The following is a 22,307-nucleotide window of genomic DNA, read 5'->3' as shown; positions in this document are numbered from 1 at the left end:
TCTCCGTCTTTCTCTCTCTCATACTCATGTATTTTACGTTTAACTAATAATAGGGAATGGCTCAAATTTAAGTTATTTTAAAGTTCTGGGCTGGTTCTGAAAATAGGAACCGACCCCAGGCGGAGGTTTTTAAATTTCCCAAGGAAGTCACCAACGAGCTATATATACATTTAAGAGAAGGCCATCTAGGAAGCAACGATTGACACTTTTTATTTTTTTTAAACAAACTTAAAAATAAACTTGGGAATTCTAGACCGTGGTCAAAGACGCGCTGTCCTTGCCCGCAGAGACTGTCTGGTCTTCACGCTCCTGCACCGTTAAGGCCGAGCACCGGGTGAGGTCCGCGTTCCTGCCGCCACGGAGGGGAGGGAGGCCCCAGCGATCCCAAACACGGAGTCCTGGACAGCTCCCCACGCCCTCCCGCTGCGCGAAGGCCAGGCTGTCCCCGGGGCCCTCGGGGAGCCGCACCCAGCCCAGGCTGCGAGGACTCAGACCGGCCGGGCTCCACGCAGGCGCACTGAAGCCCGGGCAGGGGCGTGTCGGAGGCGCGCAGGGCCGGGCTGGCGGGGGCGGGGCGGGGGCGGGGCGGGGCCGATGCCTTTTCCGTTGCCTGGAACCCGCAGAAAGCAGCTGCCTGGAGCGTTCTCCGCCCGCGTCTCTGTCTGCTCTCTGCGCCGCCGCTCTCCCGGAGGTTCGTGTCTGGGTGAGTGAGCGCTCGCCTAGCCCGCCGAGGGCAGCGGGGGCGCCGGGGTGGCGCGGACGCTCGGCGGAGGGCTGTCCCGGGAGCTGCGGAGAGGGCGGGTCTGCGGCGGCGGCGGGTCTGCGGCGGCGCCCGGGGGGCTGTCTGGACGCCGCGGCGGAGAAGTCCGGCTCGCTGAACCCGCCGTCTCTCTCTTCTCTTGCAGTCCTGCATCAGTCACCTTCTCCTGACCTGGGCAGTCGCCATGGCACAGGTAAGGCCGTGCGCCCCCGCGCAGCACTCGGATTTACCAACTTTCTAAACTGTTCAGGAGTTCTAGAATTTGTTGGAAAGCCAGAAGAGTTTAGGAGTAAACTGAATCTGCCTTCGGGAATTTCTTAAACCTTTCTGTTTCCCCTTTGCTCCCCTTCCTAGGGAGCGCCCACCCGAACCTACTCCCACCCGGCGCTGCAGCGCAGCTGGCGCAGCCGCCGGTGACGTGGCCGGATTTGGGGGGCGCTCCCTCTTCTTGAGTGAATGTGTAAAAGGGAGCCTTCCTAAAATTCCAGAGAGTGGCTGAAATTAGAACCAGAGCAAGTACAGCTCCTTGTGGTCATGTGACGCGAACGCATTTCTTTTTTTCTTTTCTTGGCTTTATTTATTTATTTCGCCAAATTTCCTGTATTTGAATACTATGGGTGGGCGTTGGCTTTTCCAGTAGAGTTGTAGTGGAGCTTTTTCCAGTCGCTCAACCCAATTTAACTAAAAGGAACTGTTCCTCGTTGGCACTGATTTTTTTTTTTTCCCCCCAAGCAAAAAGTTTAAACCGAAGAGCTGCTTTTCCTAAGTAACGAACTCGCGGAACGAGTTCTGAATTGAATCTGCCTTGGGACTGTTTCAGAATTTGATTACCTAATAACGGCTTTCTTTGCTGTTCTTAACATTTATCAAAAATGTGGGGAAGAGAAAATCGTTTAATCTATATAGCACTCTTTAAAAATTGACCGTGTTGTACAATCTTTTGTGAAGAAAATATCGGTGCTTACGACAGCTCCACCCCGAAACTAATTTTACAAGATCTCATCGATCTAACTGGCTTGTCAGAGTCCAGAAACTTTTTTTAAACAAGTGTTTCAACTGCTCAAACAATGCCCTCTTTCATGTATAGTTCACTTTTTAAAAAAAATCAGATTGACTAATCAAAATTGAATAAGGTTTCATGATCCTTTCCAAGAGAAGATGGGAGGATTAAGAGGAGTTGGTAATTTTATTAAATTTATACAGTACTTCCATTCTTACTTCCTCTTTTGCACTTAAGTATTGCAATAAACCAAGTCTCATATTACTTCAAGTGGAAACTTTGGTTTAGATTCTTCACCATATAAAGGATACTTTTATATGGAATTAACTTTGCTGAGCATTATTTTTCCTATCTTGATATGCCGGTGTGGTGATGTAAATGATGATTTCGTAAGCATTAAAGAATAATTCTCTGTATCCTAGCTCTTTTGGCTGTTTCTCTTGTCTCTTTTGTAAATTTACCCAGTGATTTCTGAAGCTTTTCAGTCAGTTCCTTTAATTATGTAGACTCTACCCAAGATAGCATAAATGAACACATTTTCCCAAATGTGGACATTGATAATTTCAAAGAATGAAAATAGTGTAAAAACCCTTATATATACAAAACCTGGGAGAATGGTGGCTTGTATTATAGAATTTTGTACATGACCTCTATTACAGTATAACCAGGACTGTTTTCTATCCAAGTCACAGTTTTTAGTTATCATAAAAATTACAAGTAATATTAAGAAAGATACAGTATTGAATTTTACACTAGCTTTGTTATTAGTTATCCTTGGAAACCATGGAAGTAAAACATTTTGTTAAAGTATTTAATATTAAGGTGAAGTTTTGTTGGCTTTATACTCACATTTGATGGTGTGCAGAATGCCCACATTATGGAATTGCACTTTTACTGTCTAAAATTTCCTTTGGACCCCAGTGTAATTGTAGGAAAGCTGAAGTACTTCAGTGTTGGGTTTCAAACAGTTTCCATGGTAGTACCTTTTGTTGACGTGCAGTATGGGCTTCCACTCTCTGGCCATCTGTAGAGTAATGGCATCATGGCTGAGTCTTAGAGGTGCACATTCTGGCAATTTAAAATATGTTGTTAAATATTAATGTCTCTTATTTAATGAAAAGTGAAAATGTAGCCTCCCACAGCAGTGATTCTTCATGTTTATGAGCTACATCTTCCATACCAGTGGTTTTCTCTTCTTACTTAACATTGGGACCACCCCGCAGATAACAGTCTGCAGATATCCAGGAATCAATTATTGCATATGTAGATCACGGGCACAACTGTCTTATTACGAATTTGACAAGAAAGCATTGATTGATCTTTGACAGATACATTGGAGTTTCTTTTTTTATGTAAACAAATATTATTAGGGATATTTTACACTCTTATGAATATTTATATTAATATATTTGTAAGTAAATTATAAGTTATATTATAATGAATGTACTTCATGTCAATGCTGCTTTTTTATTTTTAATTTTTTATATTTATTTTTTGGCTGCGTTGGGTCTTCATTGCTGCGCACCGCGCTTTCTCTAGTCGCGGCGAGCGGGGGCTACTCTTCATTGCGGTGCGTGGGCTCTAGGTGTGTGGGCTTCAGTAGTTGTGGCACGTGGGCTCAGTAGTTGTGGCTCACGGGCTCTAGAGCACAGGCTCAGTAGTTGTGGCGCACGGACTTAGTTGCTCTGCGGCATGTGGGATCTTCCCGGACCAGGGATCGAACCCGTGTCCCTTGCATTGGCAGGCAGATTCTTAACCTGCCTGGCAATACTGGGCAAATATTGGGAACAACATAAAAAGTGACTTATCATGTTAGGTAAATACATTCAGAGCTGGAGGCATTTGTGGGGTACCACTACTTGAGCTCTGCCCTTCTCCTTCTGGTCCTAATCCTCGTCCATTAGTATTGAAATATGTGGGATTCAACCAGTTAACTGTTATTTGGAGAGACATAGTCTAACCTGAGGCTTCCCAGTTTTTCTCAAAGAGAGCACACTGGTTAACAGTATCTTCTCCATGACATACGAGAATATAAATTACAAATGTACCTGCATGTAAACAGTTCCTGGACAGTATTTACTTTTTTATAGGTTTGAAACTATTCATTTGAATGGTTTTGTATTTATCTGGTTTGAAACCGCAGCATCCATGTTATTTTAGCATAAAAGGCTAAATGAGTAATAAATTATTATGATTATTGGATCAGTAACAAAATCTACTATGTTAAATTTGGGTACAAGCTAGTTGAAGATATTTACTAAGGAATAGCCAAAGAGCTGTTAAAATTGCCTGAGTTACCTGTATATAGTAAATATTTTTGAATCCCTTCATCTTTTTTCTCTCAGCAATCAACTTCTGATTATGTAAATGTGAATTTTTCATTAGGTTTTAGGGTCATTTCTTTAATCTGACTTACAGTATTTGGGATTTGGATTTCTTAAATAGGCTCCTGACCTATTTCTCTCCTATGGCTTTACTTGCTTACACAGGTTTTTTTTTTTTTTTTTAATCTCAGTATTTAGCTAGAGCCAAATTATTTCATAGATATTCTAATTTGTTTAAGTATTTGAAAGTACATCGTGTAGTTCTGTGTTCTTTGGAAAAATCAAGAGTTGGCTATATTTCATAGACAAATGATCCATTTAATACATTTTAATTCAGTTTAAGGCTTTTATGTCTTTAATTTTCTTTAGGATAATGAAACTTTAAAAAAATTACATTTTGGGCGGTCTGAACTCAGTTTAATTTATAGTGTTGTTTACAAAGAGTCAATATATTCAGAGCATCAGGAACGTCATGAAGCAAAAGCAGGGTACATAATTTTTGACTAGAAACTTCATGAACATCATAGTTATCAGCCTGATACATATTTAAGCTGTACAAAATTTGAATAGAAATTTTTTTGGTTGGCTTGAAATCATCGCACTATGATAATTCACAAGGGCCCTGTGCTGAGCAAGCAGGACCAATGTAAATAAGGAAATTTGAGGTGAGGTTCGTTCCAGAGGAGTTGACTGGTTGTTGAGTGCCTCTTTTCATGCCATTCACTTTACGGCCACATCTCTCTGTAGTGATTCCCTTGGGGGTTCTTAGATCAGGTCACCTGTTTACCCGTGGCCTATGCTGCTTTGGGTTAGTCTTTCTCCATTCCTGATTCCTTGACTATGGTCTTCATTTTGGATGCTGAGAAAGAACTACATCACAAGCTGCTTGGCTGCTTTGCAAGCTGCTGAGCAATTCATTGGTGTTCAGTAAACCTTAATTCTCTTATCTTGAGCTAGTGCCCCTTGGACACAGGTGGCAAGTTAGTCTGAGGTCCACTTCTGAAATAAATTCTATTCATATAACCTGTATGCTATTCTAAAACTTCACAAATGTATCAGTTGATTTTGTTTGTTTGTTTGTTTACCAAATTAGTGCTCCTAAGACCTTTTCTTTGTGTTTTATGGACCCATCTTTCAGTTTATTGGTTTGTATAATATTTACATCTGTAAGCAATTGATTAATTGAAAGGAATACATATTCCAGTTGGTGTCATTTTCTTTGGACTCCAGTTCCTAACTGTTCTCTTTACTTTGCCATTCATGCATACATTCATGAACGTTTGAAGCTTTTGAGTTCCTACTGCGTGTCAGGTATTATTAGACATGGGAAGTAAAAAGGGAAATGGAGCTAAGATTTATTGATACGACAGGTGCATTGCCAAGTCCTTTTTATGCATTATTTAGTGGTCATAATACAGTTTTGGAAATAAATATTACTATTTCAGTTTCACAGAAGAGGAAATTGAGGTAACTTAGCCGACGTTAGTCATATGGGACAAAGGAGGAAAGGCATGATATGTAGAGGCAACAGGAGCAAAACTACATGCTTGGGGCTGTAAAGGAGTTTGGCAGGGCCAGGAGCTGCAGGCAGTCTGGTCTTGCTGGCGTGAAGCTGCAGTCAGTTGGGGAGATGGAGCCCTGCCTTGGAAAGGGGTGCCGGAAAGGCAGACGGGAGCTGGAGCTAACGGATATGTGCCATTTTGTAGGTAATGGAGAGCTACCAGAGAGTCATTAGTTGGAGTATGCCGTGGTCAGATTTGTATTTAACAAAGATAGCCCCGGGGCCAATGTGATATTGTGCTTCTGGGGCCTGCAGAGGCGGGATGGTGGTGTGGGAGTTGAGGAGGGGAGAGGGAAGCGGGACATTGGAAGACTACTTGGGCATCTCTTGCTGTAATCCCAGTGAATCTTAAGGGCTTAAATTAGGCAGTAGCTGGGACTTTAGATAGGAGGGGACTGTAGGAGAGAGTGGGCAAATTGGATGCATGAGTGAGTGGGAGTTGGTGAAGGGCCAGGTTAAGGTAAAGGTGAGCGGCTTCCTTGATGGAGTGGTTGATTGTGTTTTTCTTTGAGAAAGGAATGCAGGTTGGAGGTGGGAGAAAGGCAGAGTTGGTAGATTTGTTGAATTTGAGTTCTTTATAAAACATTTAGGTGGAGCTATCTAGTACACAGCAGGGTGTATGTGATCTTTAAATCTATTTTCATCTCTATAGGTCATCCATTTGATTATGTATTATTTATCTCTTCCTACAACTAAAGATTTGAAGCTAACTTATTTCTTCCCTTTTTCTAGGATCAGCCAAGTTTGTTAGATTTCTGTCTCTTGTTTAGATGCAAAAGGAAGTAAAGTTGTGAATCCATGCACACTCTTCTCTAATATGAGAAATCTGTAAACTTGATTGTTTTCTGAAACATCGATGTGAATGAATTGGTTAGTGAAATAGCTTTTCACGTGCTATGTGCAAAATGGCCAATTCAACAACTAGGTAAAATAGCCCCTTCTTCGGAGGTTAATACATTTGCCCACTTTACTGACTCAAAGGTATCACCATTATTCATGGACAGTTAAACTTTCCCCTTTATTAGTATTTGCCAAGGGAAGGCATTCTTATACTAGCAGGGAGGTAGCCATAGGAGCATTAAAGAAACACAACAAAAATCTAAATTATGTTGACAAAACCTTTATTAAGTTACTAAAAACTTTTCTACCGCTGTGCACATAATGTAAACTATTTTATAGTGATGCTTTGTTTCCTTACACCTGACTTTGAGAGGTCAAAGGTAGTTGGATGATTAGACAAAATGGAAAGAAGCAAAAATAAGAAGGAGCATGAAAGGGAAAGGAAGTTATGTGAAACTTAGCAAAAGTTATAGACCAGTTCGAAGTTGAGGCTTTGAACTATAATTTTCACCACTTTTGATGGGATTGAGCAACAGTGAAGATTAGGACTTGAGACCTTATTTCTGACCCCTCATGGTATGTGTTTGTGCCCCTCAGTCCTCTTGGAGGTTCTAGTTTTTTCTGATATTTAATTTACTTTGCATCTCAAATCATAATCATGTTGCCCTGGCTTTTTCCTCTTTTCTTGCTCATCTCATTTCTTTCTTAGTACAGTGATTTTCAATTTTTTTTTCTTTGCTGATCAGTGGGACCCATTATCAAAGGAAATATTAATGGGCCTGTTCTGTACTGTGTCCGTCAGATAAGACCTGAACTGCTGTGACTGGAGAGGGAAGGCAGAACTCTGCCCTTGGCCTCCCCACCCCACCCTTTCTTGGGGGGAGGGGGGGAAAGGCTTTTTGCGAAACCGGAGCCTCAGAAGAACCGTGGGTAAAAACCATTGTACAGTTGCTCAGCTGTAGTGTTTTGCTTAATGATTTCTGGCTCTTAGTTAGTACTATGTGGAATGTTGGGTAGCTGTTTAGGTGTTGATTTCATTGAACTGGATGACAAATTTAAAGAGGGTTTAATTCTCCTGTTAAAATGTCCCAGACCAGGTGAATGTTTTCTCATCTTTAAATTTGAAGTGTTATTTCTGTATTATTTTCCTGTGCATTTAAATTCTGTGTCTAGAAAAGCAACTCTTCACTTGTGTTTTGGCTTAATTTTATTCGTTTTATTTTGGCATAACTAGTCTTTGAAGGTAAATAACTTTTTCATTTAGAGCAAACAAGTGAAAAAAGCCAACAAAATTATAGAGCTAAAAGAATGGATAATTTTGAAGCTGAGAGTTAACAGACCGAATTATATGTTTTGGCCACGTACCGTCTGAGCATATATAATAATTCCCTTGGTGCGGCACTGGTGGCAGAGCATTGAGGTAGATGGGGATGAACTGAGGGTGCGTGAGGGGAACAGTAGCTGCGTACGGTTGGAATTCATCTGGGGAAGGTGCACATGTTGAACTTGAGGCCGGTGGCAAAGATGGGAAGCAGGGGAAGCCCTCTGTGAGCCATGCAGAGTCCCATTTGCCCAGTAGATGGTTTTGTGTGGGTGGGGATGGAGCTTGGACAGGATGTCCAAACAAGGGTTCTCTCTGTGTGAGTCACGTCCTGTGATTCACATCTGGTCCCTTACTACCGCTCCGTGGCTTTGCTAGCTTTCACGATGACTGATCGAATGGAAATGTAGCAAGAGTGTTTCCCAATCTTCAGAAAGCTCTCAAAAATACAACCAGCAGTTATGTCTTCTTCACAGTAGCTGAGACTCAAGGATACATCTCTTCTTTCCATTGTTCACCTCGTTTCCTTCAGGCTCAGGGGTCGGATGTCTCTTCTTTTTAAGGCAAATTCCTCCTGTCTCCTCTGTTCTTAACCTCTTCGCTGTTTCTCTATCTACTAGAAACGTCTTCAGAGCCTATAAGCTGGAAAAAGTATTTTTAAAGTGTGTGTATTTTTTTAAGTATTAAAAAAAAAGCCTGTTTGTAAAATGGGAGTTCACAGAGATGCGCTGCCTCGCAATTCACTCTCTAGCGTCCTCCAGTCAGGCTTTTACCGCCACCAGAGACCTCCTAGCTGCCAAATCCAGTGGCCCCTTTTCCATCTTCCCTCTTACTTGACTGCCCTATGGTTTGGGCACTGCCTTTTCTTCCTTTCCTTGGAACATTTTTCTCCTTTGTCTTCCATTCCATCACCTTCTTTGGATTTTCTTTTTGCCTTTGGGAGGCTGTGTAGAATCATAGTTAAGAGCCCACAGTCCCATGGCCTGTGTTCAAGTGCCAGCTCTGCTGCTTGCTTGCTTGCTGGTCACCTGGGTGATTCGCCAAACCTTTCTAAGCCAGTGTGTTTCTTTATCTGTAAAATGGGGTTTCACTGAGATGGTCCACGTGAAGCTCTGAGCTCATTGCCGCCCTGAGCTGATATTAGCTGCCATTCCGATTGTAGGTGACCTTTCCTTCTCCAGCTCTTCTTTCCATTCCATTAATATTGCCTTTCCTGAAGCCTCCTCACACAGCTCTAGTTACCACTTATGTGCCCTAGTAACTGACAAGCCTGCTTCTCTTTCAGTATGTGGAGAAATGCAAAACCAGCCATCCTGTTCCTTATCCAAAAAATGAATCATCCTAAATGGTTTCCTTCTGCCTTGGCCCTGTTCCTGTCTGCCTTTTCCTTTCCATTTCCACTGCTCCTGACTTAGATCAGGTCTTTTTTAACCTTCTTAATGTTTAGTAGTCTTTAAAACAGTCTTTCTGTCTCCACACATGCACAATTCTGTCCTTTTGTCCCCACGGCTGCCCTAGTAATATTACTGTGCAGAGTCAAACTTGTTCCTTGCATGCTTGCTTAAATGCCCTCCAAGGGCTTCCTTTGCCAACGGGGTGAAGGCTGCTCTTCTCAGCCTGGCTTCCAGCCGTCCTCGCTCCCCACTGTGACCTTTCCCTTGTTTGTTTTTCTATCCAATTTTACTGCTTGTTCCAGTCTGTTGAAATACTTAACCCTTTGTCCAAAGCACCACATTGTTTACTTCTTCCATGTTTTTAATTCATACTGAAATAGCTGCCTGCCCTTTTCTACTTTCCTGAGCCAGCCTGGCAAAATTACAGGCAACTTTCAAGACATCTTGGGGAAGTTTTTCTGATTTCTTTTCTCTCCACTCTTCCTGTCTCAGTCCCTGCTTTGTGTGCTCATATTACCCTGATGAAACCTCTGTGTGTGTATACTGTACTGCGCTTGACTATTTACATGCCTATCATTTTCTCTTGACTTAAGAGATCTTGACTTTTTCCTAGTGATTAGTACAACACCTGGCAGTGGAAGGCATTCAGAAGATGGCTGTTGAGTGACTAGATAAGCAGACAGGTGAACTAAGTCATCCAAGTTCTCACAGTGAGAGAACCCATGGTATTTGTTCATTTTTATGATGATATTGATGGTGTCGTCCTCATGAGTTTGAAGTGGTCTTCCTGAACAGAGAGGAACTGCAGTTTGACTTGAGAGAAATAACTTTCCTAACCCATACCAATTTTGAAGGGCCATCTCCTCAAATCTTACCAGTTTCTCTCCCAACCTTTTGCTCCTTTTAATTATGTTGAACCATTTGAAGCTGCCAGTATTCAACCATTCACTTTCATATGGTCAAGCTATAGAACAAATGGCAGGGAGTTTATTGGCCCTTATGCATCTGTGCTTGTTAGATAGGGTGGAAATGGAGACTAGCCTGGCTTTGGGTGGATTTCTCAAAGGGCTCTGAACCCACTTCTAACGTGGGGTGTGGTTTCCACACACCAACAAGCAGTTCTCCTGTACCAGATGGGTGTCTTGCTATTCAGCTCAGTTCTGCCATTGTCTGCTGGAGATGGCATCAGCTCCCACAGGTTTAAGGGCTCAGTTCTGCAAGACCACCCCTCTTCATACCTGCACCCCCATTTCAGACGCCAGTTGCAAGGCCAGATTGTCACCTGTGATTCTGACTGACTGGTTGTAGATTGGAGTTTCCAATGACCCCATCACTGGCTCACAGATCTCAGAGAAACATTTTACTTACTAGATGACTGGTTTATTATAAAAGGATACAACTCAGGATCGGCCAGATGGAAGAGATGCGTAGGGCAAGGTGTGTGGGAAGGGGCCTGGAGCTTCAGTGCCCACTCCGAGTGAACCACTGTCCCTACAACTCCATGTGTTCACCAGCCTGGAAGGTCTCCAAACCGTGTCCTTTTGGATTTTATGGAGGCTTCATTACATAGGCATGACTGACTAAATCATTGGCCATTGGTGATTGAACCCCATCTCCAGCCCCTCTCTCTTCCCTGAGGTGGGGTTGCGGGTACGGGACTGAAAGTTCCAACCCTCTAATTGCATGGTTGGTTCCCCGGGCAACCAGCCCCCAAACCCCCATCCTTAGATGCTTCCCAAAAGTCACCTCATCAACAAAGTCAGGTGTGATTGAAGGGGGTTTGCTATGAATATCAAGCTCTTATCATTATGAAATTTATCACTCTTATCATCCGGGAATTCCAAGGGTTTTAGGAGGTCTGTGCAGGAAATGGGGACAAAGACCAAATATATATGTTTCTTACTATAAATCACAATATCGCATTTTCCCACTTAGTAGAATGAAGAGCTCTGGCTTAGTTTCATGACCTCCCCATGAGATAAGTGAGGCTTCCCTGCCCCTCCTTTTCCTGCTTGGCCACAATCTTTTGTTTGGCTGTGAGGGGTGGGGGGGATGGCTTGGGGGGATGAAAGCTGCTACCAGTCAACACTGGGGCTGGGAGATGAGACTGGGAAACACCTCTTCTCTTGGATTGTATGCTTTTGGCCACATAATTACAACACTAAGGTTTTCCTGTAGGTTCTCTCAAGGCTGACTTTGTTCAGAGGAAAGAAGAGTCTTTCTTCTTTCCTTGAACAAGAGGAGACTATTGTTAAAGAAAAAATTATTCTCACACTTGTTAAATGGTAAAGAAGACTTTCAAAACTATTGCAGTAAAGGTCATGCCTATTGCAATAGAAGAGAAGAGATTGGGTTCAAGTCCAGATATAGCAAAGGCAGCTGGGAACTTACAACCACTGAGCAGGATGAAGGGGGTCAGTGGATGGGAAGTTACTAAGAGGAGACATTAAGGGTAGAGGGATTCTTGCTAAAGGCAGCCCATGGATTTATACGTCAAAGATGGAGGATGAGTAACTTGAACAGATATGAAGGTTTGCGGGATTCTCTCTAAACTGACTTTAGCAGGATTCTTGCTACAGCTGGGCTTGGCAGGCTAGAGACCAGTCCTAGTCAAAAAGAGGGCTCTGAGGAGCCTGCCTGAAGTTTGGTCAAGGAGAGAGTCTGTCTCCTGGGTGCCTGAGTGCTGCTTTTTCAGGAGGCGAGATTCAGTGCCACTGAAGAGAGGTCTCTGAGCTGACCTCTGGTGCGTGTCCCATGGAAGTTCTTCCCCATGGATGTGTCTCTTTGTTGTCTTTTTTTTTTTTTTTAATGTGGTTGGTGTTAAGATATTGTAGGCAAATGCAGCACTTGGATGTTAAGGTGGAAGAGAAATTTTTTTCCTTGTAGGTGATCATGCTTCCATGCATTCATAATAAAACAGAAGTGATCGTAAACCAGACAAGTATTCTCAGTCCCCAACCCTTATAGCTGTTTATTTCTCAGTTTTGGCTGGAACCTTGACAGGAGTTGTGAGGTACTTCAAGAACATTTATTGGTAAAAATAAATCCTGGGAGCCTCCCTTTATCATAAGATAAAAATTTATGGCTCAGTAATAATAAAGCCTTCCGATTCTAAAGATCTAATGATATTACAAAGATTTTTTGGAGGTATTAAAATATTTGGATGATTAAAAGTATTATATATGATAACATAAAATAGGAACTCTTACAAACAGTATCTTCTAATATATCTTTAAAAGTTCTAAATTCAGAAATTTGTATTCTTCTGGCACATGAGCTACTGAATATCTTTTCAGGTTTTGCCAGGTTATCTTAAAATCCCTAAGTAAGTATAAGGAAACAGGACTAGATTTATTAAGAGCATTGCTTAGTGTTCAGTGCCTAGGGTAAGGCCTCAAGTTTTTTTTTTTTGTTTTTGTTTTTAACATCTTTGTTGGAGCATAATTGCTTTACAATGGTGTGTTAGTTTCTGCTTTATAACAAAGTGAATCAGTTATACATCTACATATGTCCCCATATCTCCTCCCTCTTGCGTCTCCCTCCCTCCCACCCTCCCTATCCCACCCCTCTAGGTGGTCACAAAGCACGGAGCTGATCTCCCTGTGCTATGCGGCTGCTTCCCACTAGCTATTTTACACTTGGTGGTGTATCTATGTCCATGCCACTCTCTCACTTCGTCCCAGCTTACCCTTCCCCCTCCCCGTATCCTCAAGTCCATTCTCTAGTAGGTCTGTGTCATTATTCCCGTCTTGCCCCTAGGCTCTTCATGACCATTTTTTTTTTTTTTAAGATTCCATATATATGTGTTAACATACCGTATTTGTTTTCCTCTTTCTGACTTACTTCACTCTGTATGACAGCCTCTAGGTCCATCCACCTCACTACAGGTAGCTCAGCGATGTTCCTTTTTATGGCTGAGTAATATTCTGTGGTATAAATGTGCCACAAAAGGCCTCAAGCTTTAATGCAGGCTCAGCATGCTCCCAGATCCAAGTGGCGAGAGGCTTAACGGGAAGGAAGCCTGCAAGGAAGTGCCCTCCGTGAACCAGGAGGTGCTGGTGGAGCTTGATCATGGGGGCGATGCCTGAAGGAAGAGGGCCTTGGAAGCCAGCCTTCCTGCTAATGGTATCGCAGGTGGCCCAGGAGAGCTCGTGCGCTGAATTGGTGCACTGCTAATCCACATTGTAATGGTCTGTTTCCCATTTCACATGGGGTTGTATTGATATATCTTATCAAATGATAAATTTATGTAAAGTCTGAACATGAAACAGAGCAAGCGGCTTACTGTTTATGTTGTCTGTCGTATTAGTCATGCTGTGAATAATATTGCTGTTTTTCCCGTGTCAGGCGCTCCGAGGCACTGTGACTGACTTCCCTGGGTTTGATGAGCGGGCCGATGCAGAAACTCTTCGGAACGCCATGAAGGGCCTGGGTAAATTCAGCCTTCTTTTTGTTCTAAAAAAAAATGTGACATTTGTTTTTCTGAACAAGAAGTCATTGTTTTACAGTAAGATTAACTTTAGAATACTTTGAGCTGAACGTATATAGAGAGAAACATTAAAGGAACAAAAATAATGACTGACCACCCCTAGTATTTAGTCTCTAGAACCAAGCTCTTTGTGTTTTTAGCTTTTCAGCTTTACCCGTATGGTAGCTGACTGAGTAGATAAACAGACATTCCTGGGGGTGATCAGCTGTGCAGGCTTTTGCTCTCAGTGTCCCATCAGATACCCAGTTCTGTAAGTTTCTTGCATCCCGCTGTCTTCTCTGTCGCTGCTTTCCTTTTCTGCAGTTTAAAAACCTCTCATCATGAGGACTTCCACCTATAATTAATCTTCCTGTCCTCAGGCTCCTTCTATACCAGTGTCCGTGTGAAGGCATCCGTCTTCCTCAGACTTGGCTCTGACCCCATCACTCTCCATTCTGAACATCTTGTGAGATCTCCTGTTGTAGCAGGAGGTGCAGGCTTTCTGGCCTTGTAAGGCCCTCCCTGGTACTCCAGCCCACCTCGTCGGCCCCAGCTCACATCACTGCCTGGCGTGTGCTCTGATCCAGCCGTGCCAGGTGATCTGCCGTTCAGGAAAGCTCTGTATTTCCTTACTGTTGAGCTTTTCCTGGATTCTAAAAGCCTGTCTTTCTTCCTTACATCACTGCCTGTCAAAATCTTTTCATCCTTCAAGACTGTTTGGGGTGGGTGTCACCTTCTCCATGAAGCTTTTTCCCAAACTGTCTTCCTCTGCCTTTCAGCTACGAGCACCTCCTCTGAACCCCATTTAACGCCTGGACCTCTCCTGAGGCCCTTGTCACATTCTGCCTTACCTCACACAAAGAATTTTGTATTTTTTACCCTAAATTGTTCGTAACTTGAAACCAGGGTCTATATCTTTTCTCCTTTCTCAACCCCCTGGAACACCCAACACATCATGCCTTGTGAAGAGCTGTTAATTGAGTAGCTATTTGTTGCAAGAAAAGCTGGGTGCACTCAGTTTTTAAAAAGTCAGGAGAATGTTTGCATCTCCTTCACAATGTGTAGGGGTAGTACGTATTGTTGGAAAAATAACATATTGATATTGTAAATTTTATAGTTTAATAAATTATTTAATAAAGTATATTTTATGAGGCAAGGAATTAAAGTGACTGGGGAGCTGGATACAAAGGTTGTTGAGAGAGTGGGCATGTGGGAGCCCGGATGTAACGGTTGGAACGTAATTGCAGGCACCGATGAGGAGAGCATCCTGACTCTGCTGACATCCCGCAGTAATGCTCAGCGCCAGGAGATCGCTGCGGCTTTCAAAACTCTATTTGGCAGGGTAAGACTGTACTTCATCCCAAGGTAGAATGTGAGAGCAGCTCTCTCTTTTGAGACTAGTTTGAAATCTACTAATATTCTTTTGTAAATATCATTAATCTTATGATTCTGACTTTCCTAATCCTCCTTTTTTCTTTTCTAGTTTGTTTCTTAGTTATCAGCTGTTGGTTAAAATGCTCACTCAGCTTATCCTCATATGATTGTTTTTCCTCACTTGACACTGTATAGGTGCTGAAAGATCCCATGGGGATAACTGCCCTTCTTTCCTTCTGTGTTTCCCACTCAGGATTGTTGTATCATTTTCCAGGTGTAAACCTGTATTGCAATATGTTTTGCTCTGACACAGTCACAGTCTTGGTTCCTTTTGGAGTGGTATTTTAATAAATGAGTTTTTAATTCATTGATTTAAATGTGCTTATTTGATTAACAATTCAAAGTAAAAATTAAATTTGTTACTAAATGAATTAGTACAGACATGAAAAACTTAAATGTAGTTTTGTTATTCTGAAAATTTTTGTTCATTATTTCGAGAAACAAATGCAAAGAAAAAGAAAAAAAAGCAAGTATTTTAAACACAAATTCTAGTTGCCTGTGTGCTGAAACTGAAATGGATGAGAAATACTGCTTTTATCTTTATAATTATGCAAGTTACCCATAATAGCAGCTGTCCTGAAGTAGTCAGGGGCATAGTAATGAACATAATCTATTATGTATGTATTAGAATATTATTAGATATGGAGAGAAAAGAAAACATTGTTTTGTTTAGGTGTGATAGGCCAAATTTTGTCTTTTGTAAAAATGCATTATGATATTTTGGGGAAATTTTTTTTTTGAGATAGACATGTTTCTCAGAAGAGTATTTTAAAAATATTTTAGGCTTATTTTAAAATATTTTAAAATAAATATTTTTTATGAGAAGTATTCATTTTTTGAAAACTCTGAGATTAAGAAAAACATCTTAAAAACAAATACCTTGACACATGAGTGGCTTTGCTTTAGCTTAAGGTCAGATGTCAAAAGTACATTATTAAAAGCCACAGGGTGTTGTTTAGCTCATGTGTCGTCTACTTGGAGATAGCAATGTAAAGAATTCATTAGAGCAAAGGGCTATCGTTCATATTTAAGAAGAATCTCCTTAAAATTTCTGCATGGTTAACCAATTTATATTTTCTGTGAGTTAGGACCTTCTGGATGACCTGAAATCAGAACTGACTGGAAAATTTGAAAAATTAATTGTGGCTCTGATGAAACCCTCTCGGCTTTACGATGCCTATGAACTGAAGCATGCTCTTAAGGTGAAAGGATGAGTGTGAGGAATATTCCTGTCACGTGTATAATATTATTTTGTGTTGGTAATTACTTTATGGTATTTTTACTTTTATTTATTTATTTTTATTTTATTTATTTTATTTTATTTTATTTTTTTTTTGGAACATATAAATCATCACATCAGTTTATTACAGTCATTATACATGACAATTAGCTGTTCTAACAGCTATTTCTTTTTTTTTAAATTTAATTTAATTTTTTTTTTTATACAGCAGGTTATGGTATTTTTATATTACAACAAATTGAATTATTTCACTGAGGGTTTCTGGAAGGACAAAACTGCATAGGAGGCAATAAGAAAAGGAGAGAGAAAATGACAAGTGTGTCATTTAATCTTTTTCTATAGTTAACTCAGTAGTAGTGGTTTTTTAAAATTTTAGTGTATTTTACAACCTTTTGTACTTTATTTTTATGCTTGTTTTCTAATTTTGAGATATGTTTTAAAAATGTTACAGATTAGGTGTTTTATCTTTTAGTTTAGAAAGTTGCCTGATCAGGGAACAATAATATTGGTAATCGTTTTAGCATAAAAGATGAAGCTTTGGAGAGAATTTTGAGATAAGAAAGATTTTCTAATACCCTTTCCTTCTTTCCTGTACTTCTAAATACTAAAATGAAGCAGCTGGTAAACTTGATATAATTTCATTGTAGCAAGTAACTAAATGTATATTCCCTTGCCTGGTGTTTGCAATGTTGTATAAATGTGATTACATTGAATCATTTGTTTAGACTTAGGGGACAGGGAATAACTCAGTCTCTAGTAGTTAGGTTTTGAATGGACAAACTGAAATTAACAAGGAGATGATGTAGCTCAGGTGGAGGGAGGAGAGGGTTTATCAAGTTAGGAACCTTTCTGTGCTTCTTCATTTTCCTACCATGATTCTTTGGAATAAATAAAATCTTAGGTTACTGGAAATGGGCATTTTTGCAGCCTTCTGAAATATTAGCAGTGGCTAAAATTCTGCCCGAGCATAAACCTAGTTCTTTCAGTGTTTTTGATTTTTTTGGTAAAGCAACAGAAATATAAGGAAATTAAGGCTTAAATATGCTATCTTTTAAAATTAAGTTCAGCTATGTCATTGCTTGTATCTTCTAATTTAGTAGTGTAGATATGACTTATAATCAGAAAAAGGAAAACCAACTACAATTATTCTTTAAAAATCCAGAAAGCAAGTCCCAATTCCTTTATGCTGATCCAATAACTGATTCCTAATAACTAAGCCATGCTATATTTATTGTTACCTGTGTTGCAGAATTTCCCTGTGATCCATAGAGAACTTAATTTGAGGGCAGGGTTGTTTATGTTTCGAGGTACATATTGTTTAAGTATCAGTGTTCCTCCATGTAAATTTATGTAAAGTTTTCCATTTTTACTATTTCAGCCTTTTTATTATTTCCTGTTTCATTAAAATGTTTCCCTTTAAAACTATTTAGAATTAAACTGATAAAATTACAAATTTATGTAATCTGTTATATGTCATATATGTAGACACATTCATACAATAAACATTTTTTTCATTAGGCAAAAAAGGATAAAATTGTCTTTGGAAAGAAAACTAATTTGAAATTTCGTATTTCTATAACTAATAGAACTCATATAGGAAGTGAATGTTATGTTGGACAATATATATATATTTATGCAGTTGGGGTAACATCTGTTCTGGGAAAATCACTTTCTTTTTAATCTTATTAACATGTTTTTTTCTATTAAAAATAAATCTCCAAACAGGGAGCTGGGACAAATGAAAAAGTCCTGACAGAAATTATTGCTTCAAGGACACCTGGAGAACTGAGAGCCATAAAACAAGTTTATGAAGAAGGTAACTGTTTCGAATTACGTCTCCCTTCACTTCCGCTGTCACTTTGTCGTTTCTCTAAAGTGAATGCAGTTCTTTGGAGTTATAGGAGGGCAGGCCATACGTGATTTCTGGATGAGTGAAGGAATGAGTAAACAAATAAGCAACCATTCAAGCTAGTTTCTCTTTCAGTAGGGAAAAGGCTGCCTTTTTCTATACCTATAACTACTTTAGTATTTGTAAGAAACTTCTGATGAGGATGGGACTTATTTTCATATAGGATTTACAGTCAGTGTTGGGATATACAGGTTGTCTCTTTCACATTAAATTTAACATGTAAGTGGTTTTTCTTCCTTAAAAATTTCAGTTTTATGTTAGTAGAAGTTAAGAGTTACTAAAAAGGAAAAGAAACCTTGTCCAAATCAGAGTCAATAATGTCTGAGTAAATGTATGTCATTTTAGCTAAGGGGAGTGCTTGACTACTCTGCATTTTGACTTTTCTTTTTGGTGTCTTTTCTTTTGGATTTTTAAAATTTTTTTGCGTGAAAAAAAAAATCTATATTTCAATCTGAAGCATATCCTGTTAATGGAACCAAGAAAATGTAATAAAAAGTAAAGGTAGGGAGTTCTTTTCTCATCAGATTTTCTGTAAAAGACTCTGCCCTCTGCGTGACTGAGGAGGGTCAGACTGTCCAGGTCGTCAGCTCAGTCAGCAGACCTCCAAGCCTAGTGCCCACAGCTGGGAAAACGGGTCCCTATCTTGGCATTAGTTGGTTAATCTTAGAAATGACCCTGTAACCCAGCAAGTTAGAACGGTGTGAAATTTATGGCAGCTAAACAATTACCTTCTGAAGTGCTGGAATCTTTCTTTCCTGCTCCTCTTTTTGTAGTTGGATAGGACCCAACCACTAAGGCAGAGGTGATACGTGTATCTCAGCTGCAGGTGATCACGCTTGAGTTTTACGTGATATAATATTCAAATATCTCCTTCTGGGGATGTGGACATTGATGAATGAGCCTTTGTGCTGCCGGATGACAGATGGGGTGCCACAAGAGGTATAGTAACTGTGTGCGGTCCGTCCAGTCAGCCGTGCTGCTATTGTGCACTAGCTGTGTGTCCAGCAGCGTGCTGGCTGTCATGAATGATGCAGAAGGTGCACATAACAAAGCTCCTGTCCTCAAGGAGTCTGCAGTCTATTTAGGGATGACATGACTTAGAAAAAACTACAAGAGTTACAGGATAGTAAAATTCAAACATCAAACATGTGTAATGAAAGAATTCATTCAGAGAAGAGAGGTCATTTTGGCTTTGGATGTCAGGAGAGGCTTCTTCACAGTGAGGTCAGACACTGAGCCAGGGTTTCAAGACTAGATAGGTTTCGAGTGGGTGAAGAAGGCATTTTTGGTCAAGGTGCACCCACTGTCTGCCATGGCATGGAGACCAGTTTGAGAAAAGTATTTTGAGGGAACAGAGAGAACGTGACTGTAGCGGAGGGAATGTGCATGCCCATTGTGGAGATAAACTGAATAAGTGCGGTTAGGCTCTGTTACAGATGGTTTTGTATGACTGGATTAGAAGTTTGGACTTGGTTCAAAAGCATTGTAAGCTCCTGAATGGATAGTAGAGTATTGAAGGGACAATTGAGGGAGGAAGAAGGTTTGAATTAAGAGGCTGATTAGGTAGCTGTGTTGGGAGAGGTAAGCCGGGCAGTTATGGCTCAGCCTAGGTTGGTGGGAGGTATGAGGCGAATCAGAGAGAGGAGAAATATTTAAATGGATTTGATGGTTGATTATACATAGGTGTTGGAGTAGAGGAAGGAATAAAAAATTCCTTCAAGGTTTTGTATTTGAGCAACTGATTGAAATAAATATGTATCTCTTTTGTATCTTTAGAAGTGTCAAGCTTTTAAAGTTTGTCTCCTTTCAAATAATGATGAAATGTTTAAATGCCTTAGAGTAATACCTCCTTTCCTTCAATGGAAGCTGGTTGAGAGACGGTGAAAAGTGCCTGTAGACTCTTGTAGATCCTGGTTTTCCCCTTTGCTGTGGCTTTATGTCGAATAGTTGGAAATGGAGGGGAGAAAGGCATATTTTAAAATATCACTGCTGTCTCTCAGAGTTAACTTTATTTGTTGCAGAGGAAAAAAATCTTATTAGGGGAAGGAATGGCCATGCCCCAAAGAAAAGAAAAACTCAGAATATTTGAGAGTGGAAGACCTTTGGAGATGAATCATGTAAAACATTTGAAAGAAAGGGAAACAAAGTTTAAAATTGAGATTGACTGTAGTTTAGAGACTTTCCAGTACCATCATGTATCTACAGATTAATAACTACGTTGGTTGAGAGCATTTCTAAATGGCCGAGTCACGATTTAGGTTTGAACTGAGTGCTTTTGGGAGACTTTAATTTCTTTTCTTCCAGCCACTCACCACTTAAAACATTTGCCTTCAGTCTTCAGAGCGCTCAGAGAAGCATGAACTATTATGCTAATCAAATATTTCTTCCTTTATGTCTCTTCCATTGGATTAATGGGGCAAGATATCCTTTTCTAGTTGAAAGAAGCTGTAAATAAGTGTGAAATTATTCTGTTGCAGAATATGGCTCGAGCCTGGAAGATGATGTGGTGGGGGACACTTCGGGGTACTACCAGAGGATGTTGGTGGTCCTCCTTCAGGTACTGGGTGGAGGCTATTTGTGGCTTAAAAAATCTGAAGCCGGACTGGTCTGAATCTAGTTAAGTAAAGTCACTTAAAATTCTTTTAATTGTTTCTGGTACTTGCTTGATTCTGGCTGTGTGGTGCCAGTATGTGTTTGTGTTTCAGAATATCTGACCTGAACTCGTAGTAGGTAACTCATAGTTTTTTTTTTTTTTTTTTTTTTTGGATATCACTGTCCTCTTTTATTCATAGATTTTAATTTATTTATTTATTTACTTATGGCTGTGTTGGGTGTTCGTTTCTGTACGAGGGCTTTCTCTAGTTGTGGCAAGTGGGGGCCACTCTTCATCGCGGTGCGCGGGCCTCTCACTATAGTGGCCTCTCTTGTTGCAGAGCACAGGCTCCAGACGCGCAGGCTCAGTAGTTGTGGCTCACGGGCCCAGTTGCTCCGCAGCATGTGGGATCTTCCCAGACCAGGGCTCGAACCCGTGTCCCCTGCATTGGCAGGCAGATTCTCAACCACTGCGCCACCAGGGAAGCCCTATTCATAGATTTTAAAATCAAGAGGGTCAGGTTGGTTTTGGACAGTGTTTGTGTGATAGTGTAAAAATATTGTAGGATTGATAAGATCTTAATTAATGCATATTATTCCTAAGAGAAAAAGCTTTATGTGCATAACCATTAGGTGGAGCCGTTTTTTTCTTTAGAACAAAAATATTCATGTAATCCAATAACGTGACATATTATCTCTTCTAGGCTAATAGAGACCCTGATGCTGGAATTGATGAACCACAGGTTGAACAAGATGCTCAGGTGAGTACGACTTAATATGTGATGACTTTATTATGACATAAATGAAAAGAAGAATCCATGCTAATGGCAAATCATAATATGTTGTAATAGCATCTAAGAATAGTCTAATGGGTCGTACAAATCATAAGACCCATGTAAGTAGGTGTCTCTCATTTTGATCTGGCCAACAAAATGTTTTATCCCTAGGCTGAAGTGAAATAAAATAAATTACATGTAAATAATGAGTTCCACCTGGATATATTATTTTCCTTTAGATTATGGGACATTCTCAAAATAGAGAATTTTACAAGAAAACCAGGTGTTATGGATTCTACTGCCAATGTCACTTGGCAGGAAAGGATAAAGAAGAAAAAATATTTTAGTGGTAAATGGTGTTTTATTACATAATAGATGACACGTTATTGTAGAATTTGAAAGTTCCTCCACCTTTCCTTTGATAGACTTCTAAACAGGATTGTTCTTTTGTCAGTTGCTCTTTAGTCACTCCCTAATGAAATTTTGTACTTAAGTGGCTTTTAAATTCCATTATAGTCTCAGTATGGTTTATAAAGTAGTCAAATGTAGGAAATAAGTGTTAGGAAATTTGAAACATGAGACCTGAAAACTGGAAAATGGTAATAAAGGAATTACTTGGGTTCCTAGAATCACATATCGTAGTCCTGTCTCTCTGGTCACATGTTTCAAATATAGGCATACCTTGGAG

At 40.4% G+C, this 22,307-nt stretch overlaps 1 protein-coding gene across 2 annotated transcripts in view; it reads left to right on the top strand.

Moving 5' to 3' along the window:
* The first annotated feature begins 265 nt into the window (after window positions 1–265).
* ANXA5 (annexin A5) overlaps window positions 266–22,307 on the top strand; it is a 31,575-nt gene continuing 9,533 nt past the window's right edge. The window contains exons 1-8 of one of the 2 annotated variants that reach the window (XM_082463008.1): window positions 266–691; window positions 906–953; window positions 13,548–13,632; window positions 14,916–15,010; window positions 16,191–16,304; window positions 18,068–18,158; window positions 20,729–20,808; window positions 21,548–21,604. In XM_082463008.1, the coding sequence (XP_082319134.1) occupies window positions 945–953; window positions 13,548–13,632; window positions 14,916–15,010; window positions 16,191–16,304; window positions 18,068–18,158; window positions 20,729–20,808; window positions 21,548–21,604 (531 nt within the window). In that variant the 5' untranslated portion in view covers window positions 266–691; window positions 906–944. Of the gene's footprint in view, window positions 704–905; window positions 954–13,547; window positions 13,633–14,915; window positions 15,011–16,190; window positions 16,305–18,067; window positions 18,159–20,728; window positions 20,809–21,547; window positions 21,605–22,307 lie in introns of both variants that reach the window. The other variant, XM_082463007.1, reaches the window with a different exon arrangement.

Source organism: Balaenoptera physalus, assembly GCF_965194825.1.
Source record: "Balaenoptera physalus genome assembly, chromosome: 5".
Classification (NCBI taxonomy): Eukaryota; Metazoa; Chordata; class Mammalia; order Artiodactyla; family Balaenopteridae; genus Balaenoptera; species Balaenoptera physalus.
The sequence above is the reverse complement of the archived record's forward strand: the minus strand, read 5'-3'. Positions and strand labels throughout refer to the sequence as shown.